We start from the raw sequence: 12762 nt of genomic DNA, 5'->3' as shown, positions 1-12762 counted from the left end.
TCTCATAAGGGGCTGTATCACTCGTTATTTATTTGTACATCACTGGAACCATGATTCTGTTCAGCAATGCAGGCACTTATGCAGCAGCAATGATAGTAGCAACCAATAAGAAAATCACCATGGAAAGTTCACACTTCTCTGGCTTTGTAGCTTCATAACTCTTTATGCAATGGTCTGCAACAAACTCTTCCTCTTCACTGCGTTCAACTTTGATATTTTCAGTACAGGCTCCTATAACTTCTGTTGCTATTTCTACAACAAGCTGTGCCTTGTGATATGAGGCGTTTTAAAGTAAGCTGGCACATGAATATCTCTCTTCACTTGGGGATGAATAAAAACCATCGGTCATGTTTACATTTCTGCTCACTGCTTCCAGATAACAGTAGCATGTCTTCCCTGGCTTATAGTTGATCACAAAGTGAAAACAACTGCTAAAAAAGCTAGGGTTTCATGCCTCAGAAAATGACATTGTCCTTAATTTTTATTTCTGCCCCCCCCAAAGAGCTGAATTGCCTAGTCGTCCTTAAAATACAACTAACTACCATCTGTTAACAGGCCCCTAACGTTCTGACTATAGGTCCCTACGCACCATTCATGGCTTCATAGCCATGATGATAAATGGTCTGTAATTCAGAATTTATGTGGAGTTACCTCAGCTTACCTGGGTGACCCACCCCACATTATGGAGGCTTCTTTTATAGGGCCTTGCACATTGAATGTTGGACTCTGCAGAGAAGTGAAAGGGCAGTCTTTTTATTCTCCAGTGAGAATTCTACAGTGTGAGCTATACTGTAGAAAAGAAGTATTAAGGTGACACTGATGAGTCCCCTCTGATGCACATAGAAGGGAAGGGGCCAACAAACGCAGAACAGTGAGAAACCTAGATCCTCTTCCCAGCTAGTCCAACAAGTTTGTGCAAAGGCCATCCTAGAAAACTGGCTCATTATTTACTGAGCCTCACATCACAGGAGGAAAAGGAACTGAATCATGGCTTGCTAAATAACAATATAGGCTTTGAGCTACTCCCAGGGAAACATAGCATGGAACAATTTCTTCATCCTATTTGATTGCAAAGTGCCAAATCTATGTAAGCAGCAGAGAACATTACTCACCAGGAACCTTGAACTATCAGCGCTCATGTCCACACTGGAAAAACTATTACCCCTGTTCCAACTACTGCCTCACAGTACCCAGGTGCCCTAGAACTAGTGGTGGACTGACAGGACTTAAAGACTCCATCAGACAGCCACACATAAATCTGAGGGTTTCCATCCCCTCTCAAAAAATGAGGCAAGACTGGTGCTATTTGACTACTTGTATTGCAGAATACAAGGGGAAGGGAAAGACTAACAACTGTAGTTTAAGCCAGTGCTGTTCCAGCAATATGACACCCTCGCAACTTTCTCACTCTGCCATGCCAAACCTGAATGGGAGTTGGAAGTGGTAGTGTGAGTTTGGCCCCTGAACAGCACACCATAGCTGAGTGTTACTTCTTGTTGGTATAGAAGTGCTTGCCTGATCAGGCCAGATGGGACATTAAAATATCAGCATCAGTGCAAGTAGTAAGCATTTAATGTTAACAATTGCCACTACCAAATATAGAGGTGACTCTGCAGTGAATGCCCAGGAATTAAATTGGTATGGTTTATTTTTCTATTCCTTGAGTTTGTGACCAATATTTTAAAATCAGCGGGAAGACCTGATGCATTTTATTAATGCAGAGATATTTCTTCCCCTTTTGAAACTCCCTGAAAGGCAAATCGGAAATAAAATTACACTAAACTTGGAAAAGCTCTTTATTTCCCAGAGGCTGTAGCCTAATTCAGATCGAACATTGTGCTGTCAGCTTTTCCTCTTTCGTCACTCTTGACAATAGACCTGCAATAGACATACCTCAGACCTTCCCTCTGAACTACCACAAAAGCTAAGCCTCTAATAGCCTTGTCAGAACAACAGGCTGTTTCGCCTTCTTATGTCTATGCATCTTGATTGCTTTTGTTCTAGAGAGTTTTGGATGTAGTGCTGCAAAGAGAAGATCTGTCAAAATTGCTGAAAACCAGAAATCTCAGAAGGAAAATCTGTTGCAGGAAAACATACAAGAGAGTTTATACCTACTGAATGGAAGAGAAGGAAAAGTATTCCATGGTGATCAGTCAGTTTAAGTGCTCCCTGGCCTTTAATGTCTATTTTAGGTATTAGGTGCACTTCAAATTTGTATAGAAGTAATACCAGTTATGTAACATATGGCTGGTAATAACATTCTTAGCTCTCACAGTTGACCTCAGTTTTTAATTTTAAATTCCTGTGATGATATCAGAATTTCACCCAGTCAATATTCATAGGCTGAGGACCACTCATTAAGGCACCTTCCTGTTTTTCACTACTGTAATGGCTCAGCTTCTACCAAATGAATGGAAAATGATGAAATTAAATTAAATTCTCACCTTCTTTAGTCAGAAAAGGAGAGGCTTAAACCAATAGGAAGGTAGGAAGGATTTTTTTTTTTAATCATTTGGTTTTATTTGCCTTTCATGGATCCTTAAAAGGGATGGGATGCCCCAGTGGAAAGCAGGAACATGCAGTCTTACCATGTCAGATGTAGCTGTAAATCTGTACAAGACCAGAAGCTGCAACCTTCGAGAGCCACTGGCCTTGTGAGGCTGCTGGTTGCGGTTGCGCTGCTCTGTGATCTACACACCAGAGTCAACTTTTCAGACTGGATTCTGGAACAGGAGAAAGGCTGCTGTAACATACAACCACCAAAAAAACCATACTTCTTAGCAAGGCACCAAATTCAGAAGAGCTTTATGAGAAAGCACGCTGTTCCTCACTGTCCTGATACATGGTACTGAGACAGAAAAAAAGCTGAGAAGTCTGGAATGTCTGTCAGAAACACCGTAGCCCTGATGGTCTAGCCTTTATTTCTCAGCCTGCCAGATTTGCTTATAGGTGTCAATCTTGTGTCAAAATAACCAGTGTGCTTGAGTATATCCACCTCTTCCATTCCTGATTACACTGAAGAATGGAAACAAAACCACAGAACATCTAGCCACAGAACAGCACAGCTTGCCTTCTTCATGAGTTTTAAAATTCTCCTCTATTTAATTCTCCACCTTTCAGATTCTTGACTCATGTAACAGAGACCATTACACTGTAACAAATCCATATGCTGTATATTTGGAGGGAACAGCATGGTTTTATGTGAGATTGGTTTCCAGATTATTGATTGCAGTAACGTTGTCTCTACCCCATGAAATGAAAAATGAATTTAGCCGTCTGCCAGCTGGACTTCACTTTTAATATTATCCACCAGAGGGCAACGGTTCTAAAACATGATTCACCCCTAAGCTGAAGCTGCGAAACTCTCTGACTTCAGTAGAAGGAGGTTTGAGACTTTAGCCAGCACTAGAGAAACTCCCCCCATGCAACTTAGCTCACTCCTCATGAGGCTTAAGGGGCTTCAGACAAACAGTCCAATGATAGACCATCTGCTCTACACAACAGAGTGCAGGTGAAAGCACAAGGCATCTCTCCAGCTGTTCCTTGTAACAGGGATTTTGTAAACGAAGAAGGTGTTGCAGTGAAGTCTGTGACATGAAATCTAAAACACTAATAGACAGTAGGTCTATCACATGCCAAAGATAATAAAAATGCAACCTTGTCCTAAAGAAGGGTACCTCTTAGCACTTTTTAAATAATGCTTTGCTATCCTTTCACAAGGTACTTTGCAAAGAGTAAATTTCAGTTAATAGTAATAGGTTTCTCTCATATTTCCTTCTGTTCTATGCTGAACTAGGACTGTTCATGCCCTGTACTGAACCTTCTACTCTACGCACATTGCAAAATCTCCACCTTTATAAAAAGGAACACAACTTCAGTTAAATGTCAACATCTGTAACTACAATTTGTCACTTGTTTTTTACTCCTGTACCCAAGCTGCACTGTAATATGCAGTAAGCAGTCAAGAGGGCAGGCTGGATGAAGAGCATTTTTATTACCTGCACTGGCACACAGAATGGTCTAGAACTGCTCAGACTTTTGTCACTCCCATCCCTACATTCGGTCATCTCATTTCCTATCATCTCAGTCCAATTCTGTTACACATAGCTTCAAAAGCTTTTCATTCCAGAGTGTCATGTCCTTGCATTCTTCTCATAGTTTGCATTCTTTAATATCATGAAAACAGGTTTGGTTCCTATTGTGTGTACAAATCTGTAACCCCAAATCTATAACTCACCCCATAATCTACAGTAGGCTCAGGTTTATAAGCTTATCATGCCATTGCCACCTGTGTCTCCTGCATAGTACAAATATAATTGTCCATGTCTTACTATCATAGAATAATATGGGTGGAAGGGACCTCTGGAGGTCATCTAGTCCAGCCTCCTGCTCAGATAAAAGATAACTTTAAAGCTAGATCAGGCTGCTAGGGACCTTCTCTGGCTGAGTTTTGCAATCTACAAGGTTGGAGACCCCACAGACCCTCTAAGCATTTATTTCAGTGCTTAAAGTCTATTAGGGAGAAGAATTATTCCCTTATACCCAACTGGAAATTTGTTTCCTTAATTTGTGACCTGTCACTAAGAAGATTCTGGCTCTTCCCCAACATAGTCCCCATTAAGAATCTTGACAGTATATAGTACCCTGGGTCAGATCCACAAAAATATCGCAGTTCCTATCTTGTATTTACATGTAGATATCTAAATTCCTTTTTAACTTTCAAACAAGTAACAGATTTGCAAACCTTTGTCATCTTTGCATTCCTTCTTGCTACTTGGTGTTACTTCTGCTGCAGCCTAAATAGGCCAGCCATGCCTTTATCATACTGAAGACCTGCTTGCATCTTTCACTTTGACTTTTTGAGGATTTGGACACTTAGTGTATAATCAAGTTCCCTGTATGAGTGCTCAGTCTCAGTTGTTCTGGACAGAGGCTTTATTCTAAAGCAAACAATAGAGCCTCAGGTCTCAGAACATGCCTCAGTGTTTTCACAATATTTTTACTATCACCATTACCTTAGAGATAACATGTAGCAATTGTAACGTACTCTAAGCTATACTTGTCTGTAAAGCACAATGAATTTCCTGCTGATAATATATGGACAGGTTTGTCTATGACAGGTTGATCTGGCATTTCACACACTCCATGTAGGAAGTTCAGAGCAGTGCTTGACTTTGAAGTGGCTGAAAAAGGAGTAGCTTCAAAGCAAGCAGTTTTAAGAATCAGTTCTCTCTCCCAATTTTTTTACAGTCTGTCTGGCTAGATTTGCAGTTTTCGAGTTTAGAGAGATTTGCAGTTGCATTGAACTCATAGTTATCTGCAATTTAAAATAAACTGAGCCCAATTTTTATCAAGCAGAAAGTAGATTTATAGCTGCGGAGGAACTGGCTATTTCATCCTGATTTTGGGAAATATCACAACATAAAGCCTCCACTAACAAAAACAAAATCTACAATGAAAGGCAAACATTCTTTACTGGTCTTTGAAGGCCATGCTTCCTGAAGACTTGTACCTAATGCAGACTTTTTACTCTACACACCTCAGCTTTTGTCACAAACCTCCTAAGAAACGAGTTGTGCGTATTTCACCATCTTGCCTCTCTGTAGGCAGATGGATATATCTAAAAGGCTCAAATTTTCAAAATAGCCTATGATTTTTGAATACCCAGTTCTCTTTTGTATTATGGGAATTGTACATCCAAATAGCTTCGTAAGTCCATGTTGACTTAGGTCCAGTTTTCAAGAAAGAGTTTCAACAGTTTCCATTGATGCACATGGGCAACTCCACATATCTGAAAGTCACATCCATCACTGAAGTGCCTATATGTGTTTTAGAAACCTATGTCAAGATGTTCAGATGTGAGATTTTGAGAAATGAATGAGAGTTATGAATCTTGCCTTTTGTAAGATTTCAAAGCTTTTAAAAAAGCGGTCCTGTGCTAATATCCTTGATGCATCTGTAATCTACCAACCTTGTCCACAAAGGAAGAGGAAAGAAACTGTATTTAATTTTTAAAAGTAGGAAAATATTTCCCTAATTTTCTTTAAGCGTTGAAATGATACAGAGCAGCAGGACCTAAGTACCATAGCAATGGTAGAAAAAGATTACTTCTCACATCCTTCAGACCTTCCAACTATATCTTCAGTAGCAAATGTGAGATGGAAAAATAGAGGGCTGCATGTTTGGCACAGTGATGAATGGATTCTGAGGTAGCTGCTTGCATTCTTTCAGACTTCATCTGCATTAGCAGCAGCCAGTGTTCTGCAACTGTGTGCAGCTGGCTGGAATATGTATTTGTAATAAACATGGTTTATTCAGATAGAATTTGTTAGATTTTTTTCATTGATGTGAGGTTTATACCCAGCCCAGATGCTTTCCCTTTTCAGGAGTTACTCAAAAGGTGAGTTGTTTCTGAAGGTAGGGTATATATGTGCTGAGCCTGTAAATCACATCAAGGATTCTTTTCAGTTCTGGAAAGAATACAGGAAGCTGTCTTTCCTTGATAGCTTTTCTCTTGGAGGCATGTTTTCTCCTAAAGCAGTTATACCATACGCCTAAAAGCTTAGTTGTTTCTAGTTTAGCAAGCACAGAACTGTACACCTGAAGACTTTATTGTTTCTGATAGAAATAATAGCTTTCATTACATTTCTTTATTTTGTAATTGTCCACTGTGTTTATATGCTTTCCCCAGGTATTTGTTGTCACAGGACAGGAGTTACTCTTGACTGAAATTGTTCACAGTGTCTATAGCAAATCTATGATAGAAGGATTTCCTGAGCCCCACTCACAAAATTATTCTTGTGATTGTGACCTTGCCTTGGAGTTTCAGAATTACAGTGCTACACACAGAAATTATAGTAGTGGCTATTACAGATGCTGCAAAAAATTGCATCATTTTAATTTTTGTGTTAATATGCCTAAACCAGAAATGAAGCAGCTGATTTAAGGTCCCTGTGACAGAGTGCTGCTGGCTGAGAAGATCACCACCCCTATCCAGTTTTCTGCTACCCCTTCTGCATGAGGCTATACCTATAGCACAGGATGGACAGTGCATGACCTAATGGTATTCACAGCCTAACATTGTCACACAACCACCATCAACACATTTTACCACAGGCTGCTTGGCTACAAGCTAAGACAGCTGAGAAGCAGACCTAATAGGCTTCTACTTCTTCTGCTACATGGGATATGTTCTCTCTGGCAGAGATGTAGGTGGACGGTTGAGAGCAGTAAGTCTTCAGGTACTTTAGATAAACCTGAAAAGTACTGTGAGTCAAAGGTCTAATACTGCCTCAGTAGCTTAATAAAAGTTATCTTGCCACTCCTTGGCTGTAGCAGAATTCAGCTGTCTTGCAGACTATGAGATAACAATGTTAATTCCTTTACAGCAAACAAAATCACTCAGACAACTTTCCTAGGCTGAGTTGCTGAATTTAGTTTTGTTCCGTATCTTTAGTCAGGATAAGCCTTGTTCTCATAACCCTGTCTAGACAAATTTATGCAGCCAGGAGCAGAACTGATACTTCCTGAGACCCAGACAGAAGATTCACCTTCAAGACTAGCCTCTTTTCCTGTAGAATATGCTTTATATTGTACAGCGAACCACATCTGAATTTGTAGTTTGACAGCAATAGAAATGCTAATACCCCTTTGGTTTCATTGAAAAAAACTGACAGATCTTCTCACCAGTAGGTAGCTTTTGAGCAATTGCCTGTGATGTACTACTGTCTTGTATCTGGAGACCTTACCTAAGACAGGAACAGAATGAAGAGTTCAGTGACTGTTATATTTACATATTTTGCTTGTAAAATGATGTGGAGGACAAGATTTAGGAGAAAAAAAAGTGTAAGACCTTACAGAGTTCATATTAAATTAAAACAGAATTCCAAACATCTACAGTTTAAGTCTTTGTAATCCAGCAGACAAATACAGAACGGACTACAGGGCAAGGTAACTGCAAAAATTTGATAGTGTGTACACCAATGGAGAAAAATGTTAGGATATAACCTCAAGTATGTAATTAAAAGTATCAGGATTAAATTTGGAAGGGTTGAATATTACAAGCAACACCTTGACAGAATGAGCTGTCAAGGTGTTGCTTGCAATGAACAGGCAATGAAATAGTCTCTTAAGAGAAATGACTGCAAATGGACATTTTAAAACTAGACAGGACAGAAATACAAATACCAATTGGGAACAATTGTATTCTATGTGGGAGGTGAACTGGGTGAGGTGATAAAGTCAAAAACGTCAGAAATAGAAAAGATGTATAAATAAAGCATTTCTGGATCTTTGGGGATGAAAGATGTTACAGGAACATAAACCACTAGTATTCATTTTTCACAGATGGACCAAAGAAACCATCAAAAGATGACACACTTAAATCTTCAAATGAGGAAGGGAAAAAAATGTGGTGGGGGTTTTTTTGTAGTAAACTGAGCTAGGTTAATTGATGCTATTCAGAGAGAGTACAGGGGATTGATGTCTCGCAGTATCAAGCTATAGAAGACAGAGTGAACTTTATGAAAGTATCTAGGAGAGGCTCAGGCAAATCTGGTCCCCACTGGGAAACTACTAAATCTGAAAATTAAAAAAAAGTGCAAGAGGAGGTGACACATTTTAAGTAGGATTGACCTTCCTAATATATGAAGTTGTTGACCCATAATTTGCAGGTGACTTAGTGCATATGTGAAGCTGTAGCATCTTGCTCAGTCTTTCTCAGTTTTCAGCATTTTGCTTCATGTTAAGGATGAAAGTTGTAGATGTAATTATGGGCCAGACCATGGTTTGTGTCTCATGTTTGGAAATATTCTGGCTTCTGTCTTAGATCCTACAGGTGTCAAATCTGAGTCAAGGGGGTGTAAGAATTCTGGTTCCATTAAAATTTTGGTGTTGGAGATGCAATACACAAGGAAAAATTAAGCGCAGTGGGCCAGGGGGTGTTGGTAACCCATAACTCCTGCATCTCCCAACAACAGGAAACTAAATTAAGGGGTCACATATCCCACACAGCTCCCTACAGTGCTTTCTGGACATGCTGAGAGACTTTCAGATAGTGTCAGGGACTTCCAGATATTGTGAGCCTTCTCAGACCTACCTCATCAAGACAGCCAGATACATTACTTGACAATTAAGTATCGATTGTGAATCCTGTCCTTCTTGTTGGCAACACTGTGTTCAAAATCCTTAGATTATGAGCTCTTCTTTGCAGGGGAACTATTTATTTATTACAACTTACCTCTCACAAAGCTATGACAGTTTCACAGAAAAAGACACTAAAGGAGAAAACCTAGCTCTTAACTGCCTTGTGTCAATGTTTGGAGTCACCCACTTCAGCCAACACCAATAATTTGCCATTACTTTACACTGATGTAGGTATCTGCAGAGGAACATCAAGGAAAAAGCCATTAAGGAAATTTTCCAAAACAGAGCAAGTAAGTTAAAGAGTCAGGGACAGACGGCAGCCTAAATTTCACTTATGATACCCCAGATGTCTTTGGTCTTACTATCTCCTGGCTAGTTATAATAATATCACTACGCTAGACAGAGAGAGAAATGTTTTCTTTTAATGATGCCTCTTAACAATATTCCATGTTCTCCTAGGTTTGTCCCATCCCATCCCAGCCTCCTCAGCCTACTGTTGTTCCAAAGCCAGTTCAATCTGTCATACATGTCCCATTGCAACCAAGCTGCCCGGGCCGAGGCAAGATGGCAAAGCTCATCAATCCAGAAGAGATGACATCCAGGGATTATTACTTTGATTCCTATGCTCACTTTGGAATTCACGAGGTAATATTTATTTTTATTTCAGCAATTAATAATAATCATCATCATCATGTTTTCTTTGATTTATTAGTTATTTATCCCCCTCCCACTTGCTCATTATTATATTCCTCTGCCTTTTCTCAGAAGATTGTATAATCTGGTTATGTGCCAAAGATATCACCCACTTCTCTAGAGACCTGTACTCAAAACCTTTGTCCCACTTAGATCCTTACGTATGAGTTCTCCACAGAGCTTATATTAGCTATCTGTACAGTGGTGATCTGCATGAGTGCATCAATTTAGTGCATTTATGAAGGTTGCAAACTAACCCAACCACACATGGAAACTACCTTATTGCTAAGTTAGGTCTTTTATTCTCTTACATATTTGAGCACAGATGCCAGCAGAACAGCTACTCAACTGACATGAGAAGCCAAGTAATTTCTTGACTCCTGGCATGTTACTTGAATGCACAGGCTGCATTAACGGGAACATATAGCCCAATAGCCTCCAGTAAATACACTCCTGTAAAGAATTCAAAATACACAGTGGACCATATTTACCATCAAAAAGTTGACCAATTCTAAAGAAGACACCAATATCTTGTATTTACATCACCCAAGAGGATGGGATCTTAAAGACTAGGATGCAAAAAGGCCAACAATGTGATATCAGTGGCACTTCTCACAAACCACATCACAAACAGTATCTGTTTCCATTACTCTAGTAATTGCTTGTGGGGCGTACACATAAACAGAAGATTTCTATCTGCCAATTACATCTTGCCAGTGTCTTCAATCCAAGAATGGAAGAAGATAGAGGAACAATTGAGTGGGAAGGAGACCTAAGAGAAATATTGAAGTCACATCAGAGACCTCAAATCAGATTGAGCTCCTCATGGAAGGATGCAGCTCTGTAGGTCTCAGAGAGTTCAGGGAGTACCTGGGGCCTCTTGCTGAGGCTGGAAAGTGGGAGGTTGCCTCCTTGCCTGCAGGAGGTGTGCACTAGTAGAGGATCTGTGTCAACAAGTAAAGGAGCTGCTAGAGGAGGTTGGCAGACTTTGCAGCATCAGGGACATGAGGAAGAGACTGACTGCATCTTCTCCAAGATCCTGAAGGTACAAGAGCCTAAATCCCCAACTGTACTGAAAGGAGGGGCAGTCAGAGTCTGTACTTACCAGGTTTGGAAGTGGAGACTCCTCTGATGGTGAAGGCTGGAAACTTGTGACGTCTGGCAACTGGAGGAAGGCTTCTGATCCACCTGCAGATCTCTAGCTACAGAATAGGTTCAGTGCTTTCATTGTAGATGAAGGGCAGGAAGTTCTGTCCAATGAAGCATCAGAACCAATTGGTCCTGAGCCACACAGAAGCACTAGGAGGAAGCAACAAGTGATAGTAGTGGAAGGCTCTCTCCTACAGGGGACAGAGGCCCCCATCTGCTGACCTGACCTGCTGTCTAAGCATTTGGACCTGCGACATTGTGGAGAGACTGCTGACATTTGTCCAGCCCTTAGACCAGCCTTGGATTACTACTGCTGCTCTTCCACATGAGCACCAATATGAGACCTGGAGCATATCAAGTGTGACTACACAGCTCTTAGGATGATGATCAACAGCAAGGTGTGCCAGGTGTTTTTTTGCATCAGTTCTAACAGTGCAAATGTAAGGAATTGAGAAGTGCTCCTGCAGGTCCACAACTGGTTGTGCAGCTGGTGTCAATGACAAGTTTTCAGCTTTTATGTCTACGGGACCCTCTTTGAGGATTGAGGTCTGCTAGAAAGAGATGGAATCCACCTGCCAAACCAGGCCAAAAGTGTCTTTGCCAACAGGTTGGCCAACCTGGTGAGGAGACCTTTAAGCTAAGAATGATAGAGGAAAGAGATGATGACTGACAGTCACGTGGGGAAGTGGTGGACCAAGTTGGTAAGCAAAAGATGCAGGGTGGTTTGGACAAGACCTCATAGTTGGTCAATAAAGCAGAGCAGAAGGGGCACACCCCAAGTATAAGTACACAAAAAAAGAAGTACTAAGAGGCAGCATTATGGAGGAAGCTCTCATACCTTTTCTGGAAAATCAACATGACAGAGAGCCTCTCTGAAGTGCCTGTACCCTAATACATGCACCCTGGGAAATGAACAGGAGGAATTAGAGGTCAGTGTGCAGTGCAGTTGCATGGCTACAGTCTCACAGGGATCAAAGAGATGCTGTGAGATTGCTCACACGACAGGAATGCCACAATAGCTGGACACAGGCTCTTTAGCAGGGACAGACTGGGAAGGTGGTGGGAAGGGAGACAGAGCAGCTGAATGCACGAACTCATGTCCACTATGGGACAGATGATGTTCCAGCTGAGAGCTTATGGGTCAGAATTAAATGGCAGACCAACATGGTTGACATTGTTGTGGGTGTCTGCTACAGACCACCTGATCAGGAAGAAGTAGATGAGGTCTTCTTCAGACAACTGAAAGGAGTCTCATGTCTGCATGAGACATGAGTCTGATTTCTGATCCATGGGAGACTTTAATCACCCCAACATCTGTTGAAAGGCAACAGAACAGGACATAAGCAATCCAGGACATTTTTGGAATGCATGATGATAAACTCCTGGCACAGATGACCTGAATCAATGGCAGGCGTGGGGTGGTGGTGTAGTGCTCTGCTGGTCCTGATACTTACTAAAAAGAATGAACCAGCTGGGGATGTGATGGTCAGGACAGGCTTGGCTGCAGTGACCATGAGATGATGAAGTTCAGGATCCTGAGAGCATGGATGGTCTCTCAGCATCCATGCTATTTCTCTTGTTGACAACCCTAGGTTTCAGGAGAGCAGTCTTCATCCTTTTCAGGGATCTACTTGGAAAAATCTTATGGGAGATGATCCTGCAGAGAAGAGGGGTCCAGGGAAACTGGTTGATTTTCAAGGGTCACCTTCTCCAAGAACAGTCCATCCTGACATGCAGAAAGTCAAGCAGTGGCAGCAGGAAGCCTGCGTGATTGGA

The 12762-nt window shown here is 41.1% G+C and overlaps 1 protein-coding gene across 4 annotated transcripts in view; it reads left to right on the top strand.

The window, feature by feature from the left end:
• Positions 1–12762, top strand: part of PRMT8 (protein arginine methyltransferase 8) — a 70657-nt gene that overhangs the window by 24601 nt on the left and 33294 nt on the right. For all 4 annotated transcript variants that reach the window (XM_052789966.1, XM_052789968.1, XM_052789967.1 and 1 more), the window contains one exon: positions 9604–9789. In XM_052789966.1, the coding sequence (XP_052645926.1) occupies positions 9604–9789 (186 nt within the window). The remainder of the gene's footprint in view (positions 1–9603; positions 9790–12762) is intronic.

This window comes from Harpia harpyja, chromosome 6, assembly GCF_026419915.1.
Source record: "Harpia harpyja isolate bHarHar1 chromosome 6, bHarHar1 primary haplotype, whole genome shotgun sequence".
Taxonomy (NCBI): domain Eukaryota; kingdom Metazoa; phylum Chordata; class Aves; order Accipitriformes; family Accipitridae; genus Harpia; species Harpia harpyja.
This window is presented reverse-complemented; position numbering and strand designations above follow the sequence as displayed.